Below are 26,405 nucleotides of genomic sequence, written 5' to 3'. Positions count from 1 at the left end.
GTGCGTGCGTGTGTGCGTGTGAGAGTGTGTGTGTGTCCATGAAAAGACCCAGACAAGAATTTTCATTGAAACTTTATTCATAACAACTCAACCTGAAAACTGCCCACGTGTCCAAACATAGAATAACGGATACATAACCTGTGGTCTATGCCTACAATGGAATTCTTCAACCCCAACAGATTACTGCTGTTCAACTGATTCAACTCATGGTGATTCTACAGGACACAGCACACTGCTTGATAGAATCTACAAAGTTGTTATCTATCTATTAAAGGAGCAGACCACCTCATTTTTCTCTCTTACGGCAGCTATAGGGTTCCATCTGCTGATCTTTCAAAGATTAACGCTTAACTTACTAAACCATTAGGTTCTTAATGAAAATATTACTTGGCCAAAGAAAGGTAACAACTGTCATTACTATTTAACATTGATGAAGCTCAAAATCAGGCTTAGTGAGGCAAGGTTTATATAAAACAATATACACTGCACAGTTTCATTCATTTGAAGTTCTAGAAAAGGTAAAACTATTGCTGTACTTAGGTATCAAAAAGTTGGAAGTGACACAAAGCCAACCCTCCAGTGGGTTTTCAGAGGTAAGAAATCACATGAGAGATAGCCCATCTTTCTCTCATGGAGCAGCTGGTGAATTTGAACCTGATGCCTTTGACCTGGCACCACAGCTCCTTACCACTAAATCAGTACTAGCTGTCTCCAGAAGGTACAGGTGATGATTTATTAGACAGGGACAGGAAAGCACTTTCTAAAATGATGGTGATGTTCTGTCTTCTTTCTTAGTAGCATTTTGGTTCACAGGTATAGGTATCTTCCAGAAATAATCAAATGGTAAACCTAACATTGGTGCATTTCAGTTTACATAAATACAATTTACATACAACATCCATTGTATGTAAATATCAACAATTATAGCCTTCAGCAGGTATAACATCGTAATACCTAAAATAAAAATCTAACTGAACCAATGGACAACATCACTGAAAAAGGTTGCCAATGCTCAAGTTGTCAAGGATTTCATCTTACTTGAATATATACCCAGTGTCCATAGAAGCAGCATTCAAGAAAATAAACATTACACCAAGAAAATCTCCTGCAAAACGTCTTTTTACGGTATTAGAAAGTAAAGACAGGACTCTGTGTACTAAAGATATACAAGGTGCATCTGACTCATGCTTCATGTAATGAGAACACCAGACAGTAAATAAGGAAGACATAAAATGAGCTGATGGCTTCTCATACATGTTATCTGGACATGTCGCTCAGAAAAGACTATTTCTTGGGAAATGACATCATGTTTCATAAAGCAGAGAGTCAGTGAGTAAGAGAAAGACTGTCAATGAGATGGAATGACACAGCAATTGCATGGGGTCGAACACAGCAGTGCTTGTGGGGAATGACAAGACCAGGCAGAATTTAACCTAGTCGTACAGCACACGACAATGATGTATTTGTTAAAAGGAGGGGAGAAGCAGAGTGAAGACTGTTGTTGTTGTTATGTGCCATTAAGTTGCCTGTCATTCATCATGACCCTATGTACAACAGGCCTAAACCCTGTCCTATCCCTTGCCAATCCTATTGTCTTCAACATACCTATCCCCATTACCCTGTGACTGAGTCACTCCATCTCAGAGAGTCTTCCTCTAATGTACTATCCGTCCACCCTCCCAAGTATGATGTCCCTCTCCAAGGACTGATCCCGCCTTGCCATATGTCCAAAGTATGCCAGACGAAGCTTCAGAATCCTTGCCTCCAAGGAGCAGGCTGGCTTCACCCTCTCCAGGATGAACTTGTTTGTTCTCTTAGCAGTCCATGGTATATTCAACACTCTTCTCCAGCACCACAGCTCAAAGGCATCAATTCTCCTTCTATCCTCCCTAGTCACCGTCCACCTCTCTGGATGCACAGCAAATGATTGCAAAGACCATGACCTGGATCAGGTGAACCTTAGTCTCCAGACTGACATCATTGCTCCTCAGTAATTTGGAGGCCTCTGACAGCAGAATTTGCCAGTGCATTTTCGTCTTTTCATTTCCTGGCTGATGGTACCAACAGTGTTGATTATAGAGCTAAGCAAACGGAAGCTGTCAACAATCTCAATCTCTTCACCATCAATCATGACGCTGCCAATCAGCCACATGGTAAGAATCTTTGTTTTCTTGATGTTGAGCTTCAATCCACCTTGAAGGCTGCAGTCCTTACCCTTCTGCGGCAAGCGCTTCAGGTCCTCCTCAGTTTCAGTAAGCAGAGCTGTGTCATCTGTGTAACACAGATTGTTGGTGAATCTACCTCCTATCCTGATGCCACACTTCTCCTCATAGAGCCCAGGCTCCCAGGTAATCTGTTCCACATACAGACTGAAAAGATATGGAGATAGAACACATCCTTGATGCACACACACCCTTGCCAATTTTGAATCATGTAGTGTTTCCTTGCTCTGTTCTAATGAATGTCTCCTGGTCCAAGTATAGGTTTCGCATTAGCATGATCAAGTGTTCTGGGATCCCTATTCTTCTCAGAGTCAGCCACAGTTTATTGTGATCTCCAGTCAAATGCCTTTGCACAGTCAATGAAACACAGAAAGACATTCCTCTGGTACTCTCTGCTTTCAGCCAAGATCCATCTAACATTAGCTGTAATATCCCTAGTACCATGACCTCTTCTAAAGCCAGCCTGCACTTATGGTAGTTCTCTGTTGATGTGCTGTTCGTCATTTTTGGATAATCATCAGCAGAATCTTACTTGAATGTGATATTAGTGATACTGTTTTACAATTTCCACACTTTGTCGGATTACCTTTCTTTGGAATGGAAAAAAAATATAGATTTCTTCCAGTCAGTTGGCCAGGTGGTTGTCCTCCAGATTTCTTGACACAACTTTGTGAACACGTCCAAGACAGTGTCTGTTAAAACATGTCGGTTGGTATGCCATCAATTCCTGAGGCCTTGTTTTTTGCCAATTCTTTCAGAGAAGTTTGAACTTCTTCCTTCATCACCATGGGTTCTTGCTTATATGTTGTTTCATTAAATTGTTCTGTGATGAGGTGGACGGACATAGTGACGATGGCAATGGGATCAAGTGTGCTAGAGATTGTGAGGTTGGTTCAAGACAGGGAAAAGTTCAGTCATTATTCAAAGGATCACTATAAGTAGTGTGGTCAACTTGACAACATGTAACAATAGTAACATACTGAAGTCTGCAATATACTTTGAAATGCATGAATAAAAGTGAGGAAGAGATGGTTGACTGCATGGACAGATGGACAGGTATGTGATAGGAGGAGGTTGCTGCCACAGCTGCCATGGGGTCAGTGCCTGAATCCCGAGGACTCCATGCACAACTGGATCAGACTACTGTTATCCAAAAGGTTTTCACTGTCTTGGCACCAAGGCCTTTCTTTCTAGTCTGTCTTTGTCTGGAAGCTCAACAAAAAATTTGTTCATATCATAGCCCATACTCAAACTTCCTCTGACAGACAGCAGCTGCCTTTGTGGTACACAGACTAGAAGGTGAAACCCAGGTCTTCAATGAAGAAAGGGCAATAATGTAGGAGGTATATGTGGGTGCATACTGGCTTATTCTTTCATTCTTTGTTAGTTTCAAATAAAATGTCTGAAGGAAAAAGCCTGGTACCATCTTTCTTAGTCTGACGAAGCTGGGGAATTACATGGAACATGAAAAGAGTCTGGTCACCATGAATGAAAATCTATTAACATGAGGATAAATAAGTAGCCAATGCATGAAATAAGGGAGGGTGCACTAGGGATCATTACAGGTAATGCCCAGAAGTACAGGCCCTGGGTTCCATGGCAACAAGGTGAAAGACTGTTTTCAATGCTTCAGCTTTCTTAATAGAAAGTTGTTGTGTCGTCAAGAAAAGTCTAGAAAGGAGGTGCTGTAGTTAGTATGACCCATGATGACCCCGTGAACAACAGATGTGAACCCTGTCCTATCCTGTGGCATCCTCACACTACCTAATACACTAGAGCTCAGTGTAGCTGTCACTGTGTCAATCCACCTGGTTGAGGGTCTTCCTCTTCTTCACTGACCCTGTGCCTTTCCAAGGATCATCTCCCATTTCTTCTGGAAATCAGAAAATCAAAAGGGCCGAACTCACTCAGGATTTCTTAAGCTGAAGGAACTGAAGAATAAATTCAAGCCTCGTGTTGCAATACTTAAGGATGCTTTAGGCAGAATATTAAATAATCCAGGAAACATTAAACGAGGATGGAAAGAGTATACAGAGGCATTGTACCAAAGGAATTGGCAGACACAGAAGAATTTCATGAAACAATGTAAGAGCCTGTGGTGATGAAGGAAGAAGTTCAAGCTGCTCTGAAAGAATTAGCAAAAAACAAGGCCCCAGGAATTCATGAATACCAAGCGATATATTTCGACAAACAGATACTGTCCTGGATGTGCTACCAAAGTTGTGCCAAGAAATCTGGAGGACAACCACCTGGACAAATGACTGAAAGAGATCCATATTTGTTCCCATTCCAAATAAAGGTGACCCAACAGGGTGTGGAAATTATCAAACAGTATCATTAATACCACATGCAAGTAAGATTCTGCTGAAGATTATCCAAAAATGACTGGAACAGCACATCAACAGAGAATTGCCAGGTGTGCAGGCTAGGTTTAGAAGGGGGTCTGGTACTAGGGATATTATAGCTAATGTTAGATGGATCTTGGCCGAAAGTCGAGACTAGCAAAGGAATGTCTATCTGTGTTTCATTAACTATGCAAAGGCATTTGACTGTGGGGATCACAATAAACTGAAGCTAACTCTTAAGAAGAATGGGAGAAGAATGGGAATCCCAGAACACTTGGTTGTGTTTATGCGAAACCTATACTCGGACCAGAAGGCAGTCATCGGAACAAAGCAAGGAAACATTACCTGATTTAAAATCAGGAAGGATTTATACCAGGGATGTGTCTTATCTCCATACATTTTCAATCTTTATACAGATCATCCAGAAGGCCCATAGAGACCACTCTGTGAGGAGAAATGTGGCATCATGACCGGAGGAAGACTCATCAAAAATCTGTGTTAAGCAGATGACACAACCCTGCTTGCTGAAGCTGAGAAGGACGTGAAGTGTTTGCTGCAGAACATCAAGAACTGCAGCCCTCAATATGGATTGAAGCTCCGTATCAAGAAAACAAAGATTTTCATCACTGGGCTGATTGGCTGCATTAAGATAGTTGGTGAAGAGACTGAGATAGTTAACAGTTTCAGTTTGTTTGGCTCCACAATCAACATTAGTGGTACCAGGAAATTAAAAGATGAATTGCACTGGGAGAGTCTGCTGTCAGGGACCTCTCCAGAGTATTGAAGAACAGGGACGTCAGTCTGGAGACTAAGGTGCACTTGATCAAGGCCATGGTCTTTGCAATTATTAGCTCTGTGTCAGAAAGATGGACAATGATTAGGGATGACAGAAAGAGAATTGATGCTTTTGAGCTGTGGTGCTGGAAAAGAGTACTGAATATACCATGGACTGCAAAAAGAACAAACAAGTTCATCCTTGAAAGGGTGACTAAGCTGCTCCTTGGAGGCAAGGATTCTGAAGCTTCATCTGACATACTTTTAACATGTTGCAAGGAGGGGCCAGTCCTTGGAGAAGGACCTCATGTTTGAGAGTGGGAAAGAACAGTGCAAAAGAGGAAGACCATTGATGAGATGGAATGATTCAGTGACTGGGGTAAGGAGGGCAGGTGTATCACAGATAATAAGATTGGCACAGGATAGAGCAGGTTTCAGAGCTATTGTACATAGCGTTTCTATGAGTCACAAGCAACTCACAGCACATAACAACCACAACAAGAACACAACAGTGCTTCCAGTCCTCCTCATTTTCATGTGTCATCTGCATAACGCAAGTTATTAGATGCCACATTCTTCTTTGGAGTCCAGTTTCTCAGATAGTTTGTTCAGCATACAGACTGAACAGGTATGAAGATAGAATACAACCCTGGTGTACTCCCTTTTTAATTTTAAGCTATGTAATGTTCCCTTCTTCTCCTACACCATGGCTCAAAGGCATCAGTTCTCCTTCTATCTCTCTAGTCATTGCCCAGCTCTCTGATGCATACAGAGTGTTTGCAAAGACCATGGCCTGTATCAGGGGCACTTTAAGTCTCCAGACTGACATTGTTGCTTTTCAGTATTTTGGAGAGGTCTCTGACAGTAGACTTTCCCATCACAATACATCTATTAATTTCCTGGCTACTGGTGCCAAGAGTGCTGACTGTGGAGCCAAGCAAACTAAAGCTGTTAACAATCTCAAACTCTTCACCATCTATCATTTGGCCCAGTGGTGAGAATCTTTGTTTTCCTGATAATGAGCTTCAATCCATATAGAATATGAGTATTGAATATATCATGGACTGCAAAGAGAACAAACAGGTTTATCCTGGAGAGGGTGAAATCCGACTGCTCCTTGGAGGCAAAGATTCTGAAGCTTTGTCTGACATACTCTGGACATGTTGCAAGGAGTGACCAGCGTGGAGGGTGGAGAGACAGTGCAGGAGAGGAGACCCTCCATGAGATGGGGTGATTCAGTGACTGGTGTAACGGGGGTAGGTGTGTCAGAGACAATGAGATCGGCACAGGATAGAATAGGGTGCTGGGCTGTTGTACATGCTATGAGTCGCAGGCACATAACAACAATTTTCCCTTGCTCTGCTCATACAGAACAGCCTATTGGTCTAGGTATAGGTTTTATATGTACACAATTAAGTGCTCTGGGATTCCCATTTCTCTCAATATTAGCTATAAGTTATTATGATCCACTTGGTCAAATGCCTTTGCATATTCAATTAAGCACAAATAGACATTCTCCTTGTATTCTCTACTTTCAGCCAGGATCCATCTGCTATCAACAGTGCTATCCCTCGTGCCATAGCCTCTTCTAAATCCTACTTAAACTTCTCGCAGTTCCCTTTCCATGTACTGTTCTAGCCATTTTTGAAAGTAAGTCTATAGAATAATCTTCTAGGCCTGGTACCCAACATTACTTAGCATTCTAGCTTTCGCAAAATCTAGAAGGGCAGAACTGACTGATAAAAGAGTCACTGACTGAAGAAAAAAAGGGAAGGAAAGGAAATTAATTTAAAATTCCATAAGAAGAAAGTATGACTCACCCTCTACTTGATGGGTTAGTACCCTTTTAAATGATATCTTGTGAAAATAGCCAAGGGCATTAATGATTGAATGTAAAACTGTTTCTGGGAAACACTGATTAAAAAGGGATAAAAGTATTTTAAAAGGTTGTTCTGAGTTATTTGGCAACATTTGCATTCTGGAAAAAAGGTGACTCAGATCTCACTGCCTGTGCTTTTTATCTCTCCAGAGGGTTTTTATAGGATGACAGTTGCCAGTAATTGTTGCTCTCTGGACACTGGTCAAAGAGCCTCCCTCTGGCTGATAGCACTGATATCACTTTGCCTGACGAATGAGCCTTCAGAAAAACTTATCTATATTTTGTCCTTCAACAGAAGGATGTCCAGTCATCTTTCCAATTTTCCCACGTGCAAGGATAAAAGCATAACATTTGCAACTAAGTTACCATAAATATTAACTAGGCTTATCTTGTTACAATTTTCTTGTTTTAATCACGATAAGAAACACAAGCATAAAATAAAGACACAATAAAACTTGTCCCTAATTTTAACAAAGACATTTTATCCTTAAACTCCTATCACAATGTGTCCTTGTTTAGTCCATTTTAAAAACAGTCATGCTGATGGGAGCTAGTGGTACTTCTGTATCGGCTCAGAATCACAGGGAACCACGTACAACAGGATGAAATCCTGCCTCATCCTGCAGCATCCTCACAATCTCGGCCGGGCTGAAGCCCAGTGTTGTAGTCACCATTTCAATTCATTTCATTGAGCACCTGCCTCTCAATCAAACACGCTGCCCTTTTCCAAAGACTGGTCCTTTCTGATAGCATGACCACAGCAGGTGAGACAAGGCTCCCCACCGTTGCCTGGAGGAGCACTATGGACTGTTAGCAAGTGAAAACAATCAATCTCAATCAACACTAAAGAATGTACACTAATCCTCTCAGAGAGATGAGCCATACCAGGTAAGATAGTGTGCAGAAATGTAAGGTCCATATTTCATCCACAAATTGTGACAAGACTGCATTGTGCTACAAACCAGCTTCTCAGGTATGATCGTGTTTCACTAGCACAGCAAAGTTTCAAAATCATTTTCTACATCACTATTTCCAGAACATAGGCTAGACAACTCTTCCTGCAATAATACATAGTTTCCCTAAAAACAAAAAAGCAACTCTACTAAAAAGAATTTATAGTAAAAATCTACTTCAACAAAACAAACAAGATGCCACAAACTGGCCTTTTTCAGAGTATCTCATAAAAGCATGGCAACCAGGAGAAAAATACATAAAGTATGGGTTAGCAGTATTCAGTGTCACATTTATGGATGGTTTTATGGCTCTCAGATTGAGCTTTATCACCTCCCAAGAGCCATTCAGGAAATCTGCTGCAGTGAAGTCTCAAATCATATATACACTGTTACCCGAAAGTAAAGTGTGTGTTGCCCTCTTGAGGTACATTCAAGAACAGAAACAAACAATGCCGCCTTTGCCTACTCCCTTCCAGAAAGGCTTTCTCTATCACACATACTGGGATCTGAAATAGTTAATATAAAAAAATTCATTCACAGTCTCTAAAACAGCTTACATCCAAGCATAACTAAGTACTTGAACATTTCTATAGACATCAAGAAAGCCACCACTTCATACCAAGGACTAAGCAAATATTTTAGTTTTCAGTTGATAAAAATGTCAACCTAAAAATTCATTTTTATCTCAGTTAAGGAGCCCTAGAGGTATAGTAGGTTAAGAGGCTGATAATCGAAAGGCTGGAGGTTCAAATTACCAGCCAGGCAGTTAGCTCCCATTAGGATTTACAGCCATGGAGATCGATGGAAGACTGCCATAAATTAGACTCAACTTGGCAGTGTTTTTTTAAATCTCAGTTGGCCTACGTGACACATATAACCCGGGGGACCAAAACAGTAGTTTATGAAAAACTTTGTGGCAAACTTTTATGGGGAGGTGAGGGCAGAAAACACATCCAGGTATTTCAGTTCCTTTCCACATTAATAGGCAAAGTCATCACATAATGATTGGGATAGGCTACGCTGCTAGAGAGTTCTCAGAACTGAACAGATTTTATTTCTCAGTAATCTGAGTTACTGCAGTCATTACTGATCATAGGACTCTGACTGATTAAGGTTTGTCCCTCACATCACACTTAAGGTATGAATACAGATCAGCTCTCTGCATCCACAGATTCAACCAACCATAGATTGAACAGCGGGGACTCTAACAGTTAAGGGGGTGAAAGCAATTACTTAAAGGCTAAGATGAGGAATTAAGGGTTCTCTGCATAGCATTTACATTGTATTATAAAAGTAATTTCACTGATTTAAAGTATATAGGTAGAGATGTACAGGTTAAAGGCAAATACAGAAATTCCATTTTATATAAGGAACTTTGCTGTGTACCATGCAGTCATTAACGACCCATAGCTGACCCTGTCCCGTGGGTTTTTCAGAGGCAGTATGGGAAGAGACTGCTCATCGTCTTCAAATTTTGGTTTCCTATCCTCACATGTCTGGGGAGAAGTAGAGGTTAGGAGTTAGGGGTTAGATCCCGGGTCAGAGTTCAAGGCCTTGGAACCAAAACTGCTCAGATACTGAGGATGATTATAATCGGACTTTCAGGGCTAAGAAGAATGAATTCGATTGCATCATCAATCCTCTAAAGTTTGAAAGACTTCAGCATTTTACTAAGTATGACTCATTCATGAATGATAAAGGTTCTGAATGAGTGATAAAAATATGATCACCGTCCCCTCCTGCTACTAAAGTCCTCGTGAGAGGAAGAAATCACACCAGCCAGCTGTTGCTAAAAGTCTAGATTCGTCACCATAGAATTAACCTGTAATGTTCCACAGAACCAAAGTGGCTGCTCTCTCTACTCTGCAGGTAACCTAACTCTTTACAGCCCCTTAAGCTAATCTTGGTATTTAGTTATACTCTCCATTAGAGAAGACCCTCAATGAGATGGACTGAATCAGTGACTGGGGTAATAGGAGCACATATATCAGAGACAATAAGGTTGGCTCAGTACAGAGCAGGGTTCAAAGCTGCTGTACAAAGGGTCACTGTGAGTCACAGGTGACTCTATGGCACAGAACAGCAACAATTATTCTTTTCATTCATATAAATCTAAAGATATACAGGAATTAAAGGAGGAACAAGAGAAGGCACAAAAAAGATGTCCTTTGCTCCAATTCCATGAGGTAAACAACTACATCATTAAATGTTGGTATCTGATCTAGAGGTTGATCACTTATTCAAAACCCATTCATGAGTTTACTCAATGCATAGTATGTGCTCTGGAGGCAAGGATGGTGAAGCGCTGTCTCTCAAATTTTGAGCATGTTGCTAGGAGAGATTATTTCTTGAAAAGGGACATCATGCTTGGAAAGGTGGAGGGTCAGCAAAGGAGAGGAAGACTTTCAACAAGATGTACCGACAAGGTGACAGCAGCAATGAGTTCAAGTGCATCAGAGGTGATGAGAAAACACAGGATAGGATAAGGGTCAGATCCATTGTTCAGAGGTTGCTAGAAGTCATATTTGACAGCATCTAACAACAAAAATATACTCTAGAGAGCTCTGGTGGCTTAGTGGTAAGGAGTTGTGTTGCCAACACAAAGGCATGCAGTTCAAATTCACGAGGTGCTCCTCAGGAGAAAAATAGGCATTCTCCTCCCATGAGAGTTACAGCCTCAAAAAACCCACAGGAAGGTCAGCTGTGAATTGGTTCTGACTCGATGGGGCACAACAACATGTGCTCTAGTAAGGCTCTACCAGGAGCCTGAGTAGCAGCATAGTTTAACCTCTTAGCTGCTAACCAAAAGTAATATTATCTGAATCTATCTCTTAGATTGTACATAGTACATAGGGTTTTCAGAGGCCTGCTATTTCAGAAGTGGATGGCCAATCCTTCTTCCTAGTCTGTCTTAATCTGATGTTTAGGAGTATCTGACAGACAGCAATTTGTGGAGCAGTGAAAGATAAATCCCTCATTGTGGAGTTAACCATTAGTTACAGTGTAGTCCCTGCCCTTAGCCCAGTGCCTTGACCCATTTATTTCCCAGCTCCGCCCTCCACCAGGATACCCCTTCACTTCTGCCAAATGCCTTCAGAATTAATCTCCCATTGTCCGACCCATGACCTGACAGCTTGTATCTGAAGCTTTCTTGGCTCCTGTGATTCCAAACACGTAAACTGCTGACAATTTTTTTTTCTGTGTCCAGGTCTGGAACAGTACATCAACAGAGAACTGCCAGAAGTCCAGGCTGTGTTTAGAAGGGATCATGGTACTAGGGATATTGTAGCTGATGTTAGATGGATCTTAGCTGAAAGGAGAGAACACCAGAAGAATGTCTATCTGTGTTTCATTGACTATGCAAAGGCATTTGACTGTGTGGAGCATAATAAACTATGGCTGACTCTGAGAAGAATGGGAATCCCAGAACATTTAATCATGCTAATGCGAAACCTATACTTGGACCAAGAGGCAGCCGTCAGAACAGAGCAGGGCAACACTGCATGGTTCAAAATTGAGAAAGGTGTGCGCCAGGGATGTGTCCTGTCTCCATACCTTTTCAACCTGTATGCAGAGCAGATTATCCGAGAGGCTGGGCTCTATGAGGAGATGCGTGGCATTAGGATTGGTAGAAAATCTATCAACAATCTGCGTTATGTAGATGACACAACCCTGCTTGCTGAAACTAGGAGGACCTCTTGCACTTACTGCAGAGGGTCAAGGACTGCAGCCTTCAGTATGGACTGAGGCTCAATGTCAAGAAGACAAAGATTCTCACCACTGGACCAATCGGTAGCATCAGGATGGATGGCGAAGAGATTGAGATTGTTCACAGCTTCAGTTTGCTCGGCTCCATAGTCAACACTCTTGGCACCAGCAGCCAGGAAATAAAAAAAATGTATTGCGATGGGAAAGTCTGCCGTTAGGGACCTCTCTAAAGTACTCAAGAGCAACGGTGTCTCTCTGGAGACTAAGGTGCACCTGATACAGGCCATGGTCTTTGCAATCACTTGTTATGCATCAGAGAGCTGGACAATGACTAGGGAGGATAGAAGGAGAATTGTCAGAGGCAATGCGACTGGCACAGGATAGAGCAGGGTTTAGGGCTGTTGTACATAGGGTCGCTATGAGTCACAAATGCTCTACGGTACATAACAACAACAACATCTCTAAGATTTACTGCCTCAGAAATCTAATGAAGGGATGCTGGAATATCAAACTGGCTCAATAGTAGTGGATTCATGAAGTTTTGTTGTTTGGGTTTTTTTTAAGAAAATGGTTCAAGTATTGCTCTATATAAACAGTAATAATCTAAAAACCCCCAACATTTCAGGTGCATTCAAAATGTAGTCTTACTTGTTAATCTGCAAAGCTCGAACAATCTGAACAACTTTGTAGTTATTTTTATGACTCTTCACTCTAACCCGTCCTGATTTAAAAGCAAAGCAAGGAGAAGCCTGCAGTGGATGGGCATGTGAGAATCAAAGGAAACTACATATGTTCCCTTCCACCTGAGTTTAAAAACCATCTAAGAATAGAGTTCATATACTGAACACTAATGATGGAAAATGAGAGCAATTACAGGATCACATTAAGGACATAATATATGAAGAAAGTAAAAGGTTATTAAGGAAATGGGAAAGAAAGATAAGACCAAAATGGATTTCAGAAGACACTCTGAAACTTGCTGTTGAATGTAGAGAAGGTAAAGGCAAGGAGAGAAATGATGAAATAACAAAACTCAACAGAAGATTTCAAAGGGCAGCTCAGGAAGACAAGGCAAAGTATTTTAATGAAATGTGTAAAGACCTTGAGTGAGAAAATCATGCTCAGAATTGCTCAAGCTGAATGAACTGAAGAAAAATTCAAGCTTCAAGATGGAATCCTGCAGGCCTCTATGAGCAAAATACTGAATGCCCCAGGATATATCAAAAGAAGATGGAAGAAATATAGTCACTGTACCAAACAGGGAGCTCTGGTGGCCAGGAGGTAGGGATGCACTGCTAACTCTCTGGGGCTTAAAAACTCCACCAGGGGCTCCAAGGGAGAAATATGAGTAATCTCCTCCCATGAAATTTACAGTCTCTGAAAATCTGCTGGAAGGTCATCTATAAGTTTGAAAGTTTGAAAGTTGAGTATCAAATAGATTTGGGAGACTGAACAGGAAGTAGCATAGGATCAAGAATATCAATTACAGTGTTTCAAATGCAGTCCTGGTGGTGCTCACTCAACTATGCAAAGAAATGTGAACATCGCTACCTGATCAATCGACTGGAAGACAGAGACTGGCTGGTACTTGTTTCCCACCATTCCTTGATTTCCTCCCAAAATGGTGATAAAGAAGAATGCAGAAATTATCAAATAATATCAAGTATATCACATACAAGTAAATTGTTGTTGAAGATTATTAAAAAACAGCTGAACAGTTTTATCAACACGGAACTACCAGAAATTCAAACTGAATTCAGAAGGACTAGGGCTATCACTGCTGATGCCAGTGGATCTTACCTCAGATCAGTGAATATCAGAAACATGTTTGCTTTCTTTTATGCAAAGGTATTTGACTATGCGGATTAAAATAAAACAGGGATAATACTTAGAAGAATAGGAGTTTCAGAATACTTTACTGTGCTCATCAGAAAGCTGTTCATGAACCAGAAGGAGTCAAACAAAACAAGGGGGTATGAGATGTTTTAAAATCAGGGAAAGTGTGTTCAACATGAATGCTGAGCAAATAATCCAAGAAGCTGGACTCTAGTGTGAGGATTGAAGACTCATCAACAATGTGAATTATGAGCATAACACAACCTCGCTTGCAGAAAGACGACTTAAAGCATTTACTAAAGAAGAAATACATCAATACCAAGAAACAAAAATCCTCACTCCTGGGCCAATGCTATGATCAATGGATAAAAGACTGAAGCTTTTGTCAATTATTTTACTTGGATCAACTATTAACATGATGGAAGCAGCTGTCAAAAAGCAAAAGACGTACTGCAGTGGGTAAATCTACAGCCAAGAACCATCAGAGTGCTCAAGAAGGAGGATGTCAGTTTGAAGACAAAGGTAGTGGATAAATAAAGTGCAGGTTTTGTCACACACTGAAGCAGTATACTACAGTATAGCATACAATTATTTGTGTGTGTGTGTGTGTGTGTGTGCGCGCGCGCACTGTCAAATCAGATCTGACTGATACAGGAGGAAACTGCCCCTCCTTCAAACTACATACCTCTGGGCTTGCAGTGCAGCTTCTTGCCAATAGGCCACCAGAGCTCCCTATGCATATAATTATTTTAACAATTAATTAATTAAAATTAATTTAAAATTTAAAATTAATTAGATCTGTTAGTAGTAGCAAGGTGTGTCACAATTAACTCAACTGCAATTAATAATATCCACAGCAATGTGGTGAACCCCAAAACACTATTACGCAGATAGTAAGTTGAAAAAAAACCAAAACCAATCTACCAAGTAATAAGAGTTTATCAAGTTTTAAAGCATTCACAGATGCTGTATTCTGTATGTATGAATGTATCTGTATTGTGTATGTATGTTACACATACATGTGTGCATACACACTCACATACAAACAAACTCAAAACAACAAAGGAAAAATAAACTCGAGAGTAGTTAGCATTCAGGAGGAAAAAGGATAGTGTCATCAAGCAAGAACACAAGGTTTTCTGTATTTTTAATATGCTTAAACTATTTCGTAGTTTTTAAAAATGAGGGAGGGAAAGGACTTATACATGTTAAAAACATTGAACTAGAGCTTGTTAGAATAACATTTATCCTTTAAAACTGATTTAAGATAAAAGTTTCTTACTTGACTGCCTCGTAAATATTGTTGGAGGTATGTCCTGATAAAGCATCATGCAAATTTCGAATAAAATAATCTCTGTATTCTTCTGGAAGGGCCATGAATGTACCACCCATCACAATGAATTCTACTTTATCCACACTGTGGCCAAGCTGTTTCAACTGAAAGACACACAAATTTATCAGCATTAGAAATGGGCACCCATGCCGAAGGTGCTGCATATTCTCAAACACATTTTGCAGTCTTATTATGTAGTTTTAAAAAAAGGAAGCTTGATTAAACCTATTTAGATAATCCTGTGAGAATTTTAAAAATGGACTTGAGAGTCTAAACTTTAAAAAATATATATATACATTTCTCTCATAAGGAGGGAGAGTTAGTAATAGAAGATGACTTCAACATTTATAGTCAAATGGAAATTCAAAAAGACATAGAATATACACTGGAAAGCAGTAAGACAAAAATCTGTCCATTATAAACAGTATTTATTGTTCATATGCTTTATACTAGATGTTGCGGTAGGCCTGGGGACAAAAAATACAACATATTATATAATCCAGGCTTGATACAAATGGAAGGAAAATGAACACCAGATTAGAAAGGGAGGGGTGAATCCAAGAAAGCAGTTTTAAAGTCATTGTAAAGATTCAGGGCACAGATGGCACCTCAAGCCTGTTCTGAGAGAAAAGGAAAAAATGTCTGAAAACTACTGATGATATATGAAATTATCTTTCCTATGAGGAGACAGAATAGTACACATCTTTCTTTTGTCAACTTCCATGAGCCTATACATAATATAGAGTCAAACTACCTAATTATGAACTAGAACTAAACATACTTTGAAAAGAATTTTTACACTTAATTTGGACAAAGAGACACCTCCTTTTTATACTTGTTTCTACAAACTGGGAGAGAAATTATATATGCAAATAAACACTTACATATGCACATATATATGCAAACATACACATCAATGGTAACACAATATTCTGTATTGATGCCTGTTAACAAGGGATACTATCAAAGCCATTCTGAAAGCTTTTTCAGAATATCTTGCCGGGATCATAAGCCAGATTTAATCAAAATCTCCAGAGGTTTGAAAAGATAACTCAGGTGATTGTGGTAAAGAAAACAATCACTACTCTATTTCAGTTTCTAAGTCTTTTTAAACCAACGTTCCTTTTTGGTAAACACGTATTTCATACTCTAAGCAAGTATAATTTTTTATCTTAAATTCATTTCCTATCATAACTTAAACACATTAAAACCATAGTTTACAATATACTTTCCAAGTAGAAATTAGGACTAGATGGTATTTTCTAACACCAGTTAAATAAATCCACAATAGAGTTAATGGCTATGTATAAAAGTACTTTTTTTTCATGTAAACAGCACTTTACACATTTTTTTTTGCAAAGAGCGCAACTATCCTCACACTATTTCAAAATCATGTTAGATCAGTGTTTCCAATGCTACTGACTTCTGTTTCAATTTTTTGTCCTGTCCATTGGATTTAATGTTACTGTGATAACACTGATATAGAAAAGGTAAGCATTTTCCTAAATTGGGTATAACCAGTGGTGAACTGAGTAGGCTTCTGATGGAAATGAAATACCATTAAAACCGCCCAAGAGTATGTGAATTTACTAAGAACTGATCCTAGCCTTAAAACCATAGGAACCAGCTCAAATCCACCAGATGCTCTGCTAGAGAAGGAGGGGCAATCTCCTTCTGTAACAGTCGGATCCAATATGATGGTACACACACACAAAATAATAAAATAAAAATTAAAAAACAAACCAAAAACCTATAGGAACAAGTTTTTTTATTATACTGCTTTCATAAATGTTAAACAGAAACATAACTTTTTAATAATCTTCTTTGAAATCAACAAATAAAAATCGTAAGAAATGGTATTTCCAGCTTCAGACATCATTTTCATTTATTTACTCATGCATTATCATTCTCATCCAATGCTGGAATCCTTCAAAGTGTTATTACTCATCATTGAACTATCTCAGAGCCGCCTGGAGGCACTCTTCTGAATGGATGTCAACACTATCACTGCCGTTGGCACCTTCATTTTCATCACTGGTGCTCTGCTGCACACAATCTCAGTCTTTCTGAATCCACTGCAGATGGCTTCTGGGGTTATCTTTTTCCCAAATAGAAGCCCATCACAGACTTCAGCTGTCCAGATGGTGTGAGCTCATGAATCCCAGACTGTATATATTCATCTCCCTCTCTTCTCATGAAAGTCTTAAACTAGTGGTAGACCATTTATCTAACAGTTTCAGCTGGCTATTAAGGTCACCTAGGGAGCTCTGGTGTCCTAGTGATAAGAAATTGTGCTGCAGTCACAAAAGCACGTAGTTCAAATCCACCAGCTGCTCTACAGAAGACTGGGCAATCTCCTCCCATGCAATTTACTGCCTCTGAAAACCACTGGAAGGTCAGTCAGCTATGGATCAGTTCTGATTCAACAGCACACAACAACTCTAAGGCCACCAAAAAAAGAATACTATAATTTTAAAAAAGACTTTTTATTGTGATTTGGATGGAAGGTTACAGAGTTTGTCTTCCATTCAACAATTCATATATATCTTAATTCATGACAGTTAATAGCAATGGTCACAACGTAACAGTACTCATCTATGTTTACCATTTTCATTCATCTTTTCTATCTGCCCTTCTGTAACTGCAACAACAATAGATGCTCAAACAAAGAAAATCTGTATTGTTTAAAGTGCTTGAACAGGTAGTTACATAGTACAAGTATTTAATCAGCTTTTATTGTTTTTAGCAGCTGAGGCTGAATCGACCCACTGCAGATGCTCCAGTGGGTTTTCATATGCAGTTCTCTCTCAGAGAATCTGGTGGATTCCAATGTTAATCAGCTGTAATGAGTTATAATTTATATACAATAAACTCCTTCCTTCATGTATAAAATTTAATAAGTTGTAATAAATACACAAAGTTGAGTAACTGCTACCTCAGTCATGACACAGAATATTTCCATAAGCCTCACTAGTTCCTCATGTCCCTCAGCACCCAATTCCCTATGTCCCTCCCAGGAAACCACTCACAATGTTTGTTGATCTGGGTCATGGAAGCTAAGATTCAATTCACTTATCTATTGTCTGAGAATTTGCATATACTTACTCCAAAAGTTTCACATCATAAATGACTTTCTATACATTGAAAATAAAAATATAGGCAAATATAGTCTGTACAAAAAAATAATAGTGTCTCTAAAGAAAATAGTATTTTTGACCTTGCCAGGGATTGTAACATATTTTGCGTTCTAGGACAGATTGGAAAAACTTATAAAGGAAAAAAGACAGTGTTTAGCGCTTACTTCAGGTTCAACCCAAATCAAGCAACAATAATGTCTTACCAAGCATAAAATACTAATTTTAAAATGACTGAAAAAATTTACCTGCTCTATTCTGTGCCTTGTCTGTAGAAAAGGGTCGTACCTGGCCCGGATAGCTCTCATGGAGGTTGGCTAAGGAAAAAAAGAGAAAAACTTCCTGTTATGCTCGTCAAAATAAAAAAATAAAAAGCAGTTCAAAAATGTCACAGTAAAAATAAAATTTCTTATGATTTGGAATACTACATGTAGCTTATGTCCTTTTCTTCTTCTCTGCCTTGTCAGGGTTCAGAACACTAAGCTGAATATAATAGTCTACATCCCTGTTATAAATAATGACATAGAGTCTTCCTGGATCACACTTATTGAATCCCCAGGGTCACCAAATTGTCACATCATTCACTGATATAGATGTCTGTGCATATGCAAGAGAGCTATGTGGTAAAACAACCTTTAAGCAAAATTATTAAATACAGCACAATCTGAATTGAACACAGGACAACTGTTTTACTACTGTATAATCATGAAACAGGTGCACCCATTCCTCACTTATTGACACAGTTTCTGAAGACTCAGTCATTATAGAAACAGAGCATTATGCAAAATGCACAATTACCACATCAGATCACAAAATTATAAGTGACTACATTATTATGTAACTACTAAATTTCATCATGACAGAACTTCCACACCACCGGAAATCATGGTTCAGCCAGGTTGACACATGACCTTAACCATCAGAGCCAGTGTTAGCGTTACTCTCTCTATCTCACATCTTGGCATTTCTGACTGATAGACTCATGTTGTTAATGCGCAAAATTGCCAGACAGATTTCTTTACTACCGTCATAAATGCAAAATGCTAACAAGAAAGTTGATAATAAATAGGTGTAATAAAATCTATGGTCAAATGAAAAACAGCAAGGTATAGAAGTACTACATGCAAAAAAGTAGGATAAAGAATATGTATACATTTATATCTCCATATAACCATAAAGCACTTCAAAAGACATAAAAGAAATAGATAGCATTGATTGCCTTTGCTTCAAGAGAAGAAAAGGATCGGCAGAGAATAAAAGTGGGAAATAAGCAAGCGTCTTTTCACAGAATCATTTCTTTTATATTTTGTAAATGGTGAAACCATGGAAAACAGAAAAAAGAATGAAAAGCCACACAAAAAGTCAGTAACATGCTGGCTTCTCGATCTCTTCAAAAAAAGGCTAACTCTGTTAAAAGCCTCATCACCGGTCTCCCATTTTCACACTTGCCCTCACACTGATAACATTCTCTACGCAGCCATCAACATGATTTTTTAAAAACCTCAATCAGATTACATCATCACCCTGTTTTAAACACTAATGGTGTCTCAGGGCAACAATCATAACAGCCAAACTCTAGCCTGATGACGGTGTGGGATTGGGAAAGTTTAGATCTGTTGTAAACAGGGTCAGGATGAGTTGGTATCAACTTGAAAGCATCTCACAATAACAGTTCATCATGACTTAAAAAAATCCCTACTTGATTTGTCTTAATGTGTTTGTTCAAGTTATTCTTTCTGCTAGAAATGTTCTTGATAATTTTATTGACTCCTTTATGTCATGTAGAATGCCTGGTGACATAGTGTGTGACGTGTCTGACTGTTAACCAAAGTCAGTGATGAAAACCCACTAGCTGCTCCAACAGAGAATGATGAGCACTGTCCTACAATGATTTAGTCTCAGAAACCAGATGGACCGAATGGCAGTGCATTATGTTCATGTCATTTAGGTATCACCTGAAATATCATCTCAAAGAACTCCTTCCTAATGAACATGGTTAAACTGTCATCCAATAATCAGACACAGTAATAAATAAACCACACTCACCAATGGTAATTAACATTGTAAAAGTCTATGAATAATTTGTGAATCTTCACTTTAAAAAAGGAATTTAAAAAGATATAATAAAGAGATTTTTAAAAAATGAATCAGTAAGTTGGTCGAAGTGAAAGGGATACAATAAAGGGTTGATTAGATGTTATCAAATGTATATGAATGATAAAAACCTATGAACCAAGCTACTATATTCTATTGTAAATCTCTGCTTAGCATTTATTAGCATAGATAGTATCTGATTTACAACATATTTGCATTATAACCATCCTTGATTTTTTGGAGAGTGGGGAACACATCTTATCATTACGAAATGGACTCCATGAAGTGTTGCAGAGTGTGGCTTGCTGATATTATCATCTCAGACGTTCAAGTGTATGATTTCTTATTCAAAACACTATCACAAAGATTTCAGTTTTCTAAACTAATCAGGGGCTTCAGTTGCTTAGGATCACTGATGCAAATGCGAATTGTTTTGCTAAACCTGAAAGGCAGATTTGGGAAGCAGTGAGGTATTTCTATGAAAAGAAACAACAGACAGTGACCCTTCAGATAAGTCTCACTAATTTTCTAACCAGAAATTCTTAGGGATCATTTGGATGATGTAGAATATTCTATAAATGCAGTTATTACTGTAACTGAAGGAAGCTCTGGTGCCTTAGTGGCAAGAAGCTGCTCTGCAATCCCGAAGGGATGCGGTTCAAGGCCACCAGCTGCTCTGCGAGAGAAGAATGGGCAATCTCCTCCTGTGGGATTAACTGCCTCTGAAAACCTGCTTGAGGGTCAGCTACAGGTGAATCCAATTCTATGGCACACAACAACTGTAACTGAAAGAATGCCAACTTTATCCAGCTCTTATTCATCTTTGGATTAAATCTTCAAAATTTCTGTATTTCTATGTATGTTTTAAGCTTTGGAGGTTTAATGGTAAGGAGCTGGATTGCCAACCCAAGGCACTTGGTTCAAATCTGCGAGCTGCTTCTCAGGACAAAGATGGGCAAACTTCTGTATGATTTACTGCATCTGAAACCCATTAGGGGGTCAGCTATGAGTCAGTTTCAACTCGAATGTACATAACAGCGACAACTAAAACACATCTGTAAACTGAGATGTAAAGTTTCCAAAGATAAAACAGATCAAGTTTCTAAAAACACTGATAACAAAAGGCAACGCTAATGAGAATAAAAAATAAAACAGGAAAAAAACGAAGTGTTCAACTTACATCAGATGGACTTATGATGATGAAGTTGCCAGAAAAGAACCCCCTAAGTCAGGGACTACCTACATCTGGTGTTTCTCATGTTTATTTCTTTATTGTCCATCTTCCATTATTATATTGTAACACCATAAACTCAGGGATCTTGCCTGCTTTGCTCCTTGTTAAAGAGGCAGTGAAATGCAGTGGTGAGGAACCTTGCAGGAAAGGTAAAAGCTGCCTCTGTCACTTACTAGCAGCTGTTCTAATTATTTCATGCCTTAGTCTGCTCATCAGTAAAGCTGAGACAATAACAGTTTGTACCTAGTGGCCTAGCAGTAAGAAACCGCACTGCAATCTGAAAGGCATGTGGTTTGAATCCACCAGCTACTCTGTGAGAGAAGCATGGGCAATCTCCTCCTGTGCGATTAACTGCCTCTGAAAACCTGCTGGAGGATCAGCTATGGGTCAGTTCCAAATCAATGCAACTCAACAGCAGCAGCCCCCCCCTTCGAAAGACTGCTGAAGGTTTAAAGATGTATTTTTCCAGTAACTAGAAGAATGGTATTTGTAGCCACTCAGCAAATACCTGGTGAATGAACAACTTGTGTAATCAGGACAAAAAGTACAAAATAAAAATTTTATGAACGCAAGTACTCATAAAACCACATTTCAGGTAAAGTATAATGTAATATTTTATCAGAACAATGATAAGTTGCAATTACTTTACCTCGTATCCTGTGTAAGACTGTGTTGAATACTCAAAATCTGAATCAGGTCCACCCGGGCAGTATCTGTTAAAACAACAAATGAATTAAAATTTCAGATATAAAACCTATTTCAACTGTCTCATTCAAGTATCTACATCCTTCATTAAAATAATCAGTTTCATTTTCAAATCATAATAGAAAAGCCTACCTTTGCTGTACCTGAAAATAATATTAGCATGTTTTGCTAATATATAAGATAAATATGTAACAAACAATTCATTGCCAATGAGATGGAACTGACTCTTTGCTGACCCTCTGACAGGTTCTTAAGGGCACATAAAAGGAGACTATCATTTGTCCCTGGAGCCTCTGGCAGATTCGAACAGCCTGCCTTTGAGTTGGCAATGCCACTCTTACTCACACTGGACTACCAGACTTTAATTACATAAAGGAACATCAAAATACTGAATTACCATAATTTTAAAAGTTTAAGCTTGTAGGGGTGAAGAAGAGGTACCAATTTTCTTTAAGTTCAGACTGATACTCTTGGTACTCTCTTGGTAAGCATACTTTAGGAAATCTTTCTCACTTTTTTTTTTATTATTTCAATGAAAGTTTACAGGATTTCCATTCATTCATTGCTGTACACTTTCCTCCCTGCTCACACTTCCCCCCCAGTTTGCTTTTGTCTTTGAAAAGTTTAAAAAAAAAAATAAATTCTTTCATTATTACACAATCCCCCCTTCTAATGCACTCCACCATGCAGCTTTCATTCCAGATGCGAGTCATCACAATAATACCTAATCATATATTTCTCCTAAACAGTTCTCTCGCTCATCTGTTTTAATGCAGTATACATTATTTATCCCCTCTTAGTTTTCCCCTCACCCTGATGTCAGTCCTGCTTTACAACAGGGGCTCTATGCAGTATTTGTCCTTTTGTGACTAGGATATTTTATTGAGCACAATGTCCTCCAAGGTAACCCATTTTGTATAATATTTCATTAGTTTGTTATTTTTCAATACAGCATAGTATTCTATCTATGAATATACCAGAGCTTCTCTATCCATTCATTTGTTGATGAGCACTTGGGTTGTTTCCAACTCTTTGCTATTGTGAACAAAGCTGCAATAAACATGGGTGTGCATATATCTGCCTGGGTGGGAGTTTCTTTAGGGTACATCCCCAGTAGTGGAATTGCTGGGTCAAATGGTAGTTCTATTTGCAACTTTTTGAGAAAGTGTCATACAGTCTTCCAGAGTGGTTGCACAAGTCCACACTGCCACCAACAATGAATAAGGGTTCAGTTTCTCTGCAACCTCACCAGTATTTGTTGTTTGCTGTTCTGTTAAATTTTGCTATTCTTAGTGGGGTGAGATGATATCTCATAGTTGTTTTGGGAAGACTGTCTTACTTTTCACTTTGCATGATTCAAAATCTGAAATCAAGTGCATCAGGATGTGTCCTGTCTTCATATCTTCTCAATCTGTATGTAGAACAAATCACTTGAGAGGTTGGACTTTAAGAGGAGGAATGTGGCATCAGGATTGGAGGACCTACCTAAGGCATTTGCTGCAAAGAGTCAAGGACTGTAGCTTGAGATATAGACTGAAGCTCAATACCAAGAAGACGAAGATTCTCACTACTGGGCCAAGTGGCAGCATCATGATAGATGGAGAAGAGATTGAGACTGTTAACAATTTCTGCTTGCTCATGTCTCCAATAAACACCCTTGGCCTCATTAGTCAGACAATCAAAAAACAAACTGCATTAGGGAAATGTGCTGTCAGGGACCTCTCCAGAGTGCTGGAGAGCAAGGACATCAGTCTGGAGACTAAGGTGTGCCTGATCAGGCCATGGTCTTCACAATTACTTGCTATACATCAGAGAGCTGGACAATGACTAAGGATGACAGAAGAAGAACTGATGCCTTTAATTTGTGGTGCTAAAGAAGAGTAATGTAGATACCATGGCTGCAAAGAAAACTAACAGGTCTGTCCAAGAGAGGGTGAAACCAAGTTGCTCCTTGGAGGCAGGGATTTGATTCCATCTCACATACTTTGGGCATGTTGTCAGGAGGGACCAGTCTTTGGAGAAGACTACTTGGATATCATGTACGGAAGGGTGGTGGCACAATGTAGAAAACGACGACCCCAGCTGAGATAGATTAGCACAATAACTGGGGGAATAAGGTAAGTGTGTAAGAGACAAGAAGATTCGCTCAGGATAGTGCAGGGTTCAGAGCTATTGTGCACAGGGTCACTATGAGACGTAGTTGGCTTGATGGCACATAATAACAACTGAGATCAATATATACCTTCTGTTGATTTTTTTTTCTAAATACCTTAACTGTAAGAATTCTAAAGGTATTTTTATATATAACCTTTCATTTTGATGTTTTTCTGATCCAAATTCATTTTCAAAATCAGACAATGGGAAATTAGGTTGTTCATATTTCCTTGTTTCATTTGTTAATAGAATGCCTATTATGTAAGTTTTTTAGGTGTTCTTTCAGGGAGCTCTGGTAGGCTAGAGATGAGGCGCTGTGTGGCCAGCCCAAAGGAACACAGTTCAAATCCGCCAGCTGCTCTGCAGGAAAAAAGATGGGCAATTTCCTCTAGCAGCCTCTGCTAACTCATTGGAGGGTCAGCTATGGGTCAGTTTCAACTCAAAAGCACTGAACAACAACATGCACGCTTTTAATTATATGCTGTAACAAATTAAAACTGGTTTATGTTCCACTTTTTTAAAGTATTGAAATATTCTACCAATGGTTTCTTGTCTCAAAGAACTAAATTTAGAATATATTAAAAAGAAGCTTTAACTAGTAGGCATTGATCTAGGATGCCTAGGAAATTAAAATACACATACAAATTATCAAAATTACCATACTTACACACATATATTTCCTGTAAAACTGATGTGTGGACATCTGTGGGGTTTGCACATCACAGCCACAACAGCAATCTATAAAAGAGTAATTTAAGAGCTATTATAGAACAATTAATGCATAATTTTGAAAAAGGAGTATCTCTCAAAGGTAGAAAGAATGACACAACTAGAAATCGGCACAGAGGGAGCTTTGAGGCATTCACAATGTTGTATCTGAGGTAGGTAGTGACTATAAGGATTATTCCTTTTCTGTATTATTCACTGCATATGAATAATATGTCTGGATTACTTTGAATTCACAAGAAATTAAAATAAGGAAGTAGTAATTTTCATTTTTAAAGTCACAATGATTCTTATTCTCTCTGATATACTGTTTCATGAAAATAGCCTACAAGTTATCTTAAACAAAATTTTACATAAATTAATAATCTTTCATTTTACTTAGATCAACAGTAAACATCCACGGTAACAGCAGTCAAGAAATCAAAAGACATGTTACAGTGGGAAAGAGAATCTGCTGTCAAGGACCTCTGCAAAGTGATAAAAATCAATGATGTCAACTTAAAGACTAAGATGCATCTGATTCAAGCCATTATATTCTCAACTGCTTCCTATGCATCTGAAAGCTGGACAATGAATATGAATGCCAGAAGAATCAATGCCTTTGTATTATGGTGCTGAAAAAGAGTTCTGACTATCCCATGGACTGCCAAAAGAACCAACGAGTCTGTACTGGAGAAAGTGTAACTAGGATGATCCTTAGAAGCCAAGATGGCCAAATACTTTCTGTGAGTATCGCCTCACATACTTTGGACACATAGTCGAGAGGGGCTAGTTCTTGGGGGGAAAAATCATGCTGGAGAACGTTAAGGTTCAGAGAAAGAGATGAAGACCCTTAGCAAGGTGGATTGACACAATGACTGTAACAGTGGGTTCACGGATATTAGAGACGGTAAGCATGGTGGAGCAGAGGTCAAGATTCAGATCTGTTGTTCAAATAGTGGCTAAGAATTATGGTTGTGTCGATGGTACCTAACAACAATCTTCATAAACAAATGCCTCAAGCTACACAGCAAGACGATGAAACTAGAACTGGACTTTTCACAGTCTGTGAAAAATATTGAGAAGACTCTCAGAGATCAAATGGGATGAGAAGGGAATCCACCTGAGAAAGAAAGCAATGACAGAAATTGAAAACTGGCCACACATGGGGGGAGAGGGGAGAAGTGTTGGTTAAAAAAAGTCTTCTATTAAAGCCGAAGCAACCCGGGCTTCCCATTGTCATGGAACATTATAAGTACGTTCTTAAAAAGAGAGAGAACTAAAACAACTATGAGATATTATCTCACCCCAGTAAAAACAGCAAAATTT

The 26,405-nt window shown here is 39.0% G+C and overlaps 1 protein-coding gene across 1 annotated transcript in view; it reads right to left on the bottom strand.

Moving 5' to 3' along the window:
- Positions 1 to 25,103, bottom strand: part of ELP3 (elongator acetyltransferase complex subunit 3) — a 150,192-nt gene extending 125,089 nt beyond the window's left edge. Inside the window, exons 1-4 of the mRNA XM_006884929.1 lie at positions 25,039 to 25,103; positions 22,162 to 22,225; positions 18,433 to 18,501; positions 15,000 to 15,154 (exon numbers count right to left, since the gene is read on the bottom strand). Coding sequence (XP_006884991.1) covers positions 15,000 to 15,154; positions 18,433 to 18,501; positions 22,162 to 22,225; positions 25,039 to 25,091 — 341 coding nt within the window. The 5' untranslated portion in view covers positions 25,092 to 25,103. The remainder of the gene's footprint in view (positions 1 to 14,999; positions 15,155 to 18,432; positions 18,502 to 22,161; positions 22,226 to 25,038) is intronic.
- Positions 25,104 to 26,405: the final 1,302 nt, after the last annotated feature.

This window comes from Elephantulus edwardii, unplaced genomic scaffold (assembly GCF_000299155.1).
Source record: "Elephantulus edwardii isolate Elephantulus edwardi_28Jun2011 unplaced genomic scaffold, EleEdw1.0 scaffold00038, whole genome shotgun sequence".
NCBI lineage: Eukaryota > Metazoa > Chordata > Mammalia > Macroscelidea > Macroscelididae > Elephantulus > Elephantulus edwardii.
The sequence above is the reverse complement of the archived record's forward strand: the minus strand, read 5'-3'. Positions and strand labels throughout refer to the sequence as shown.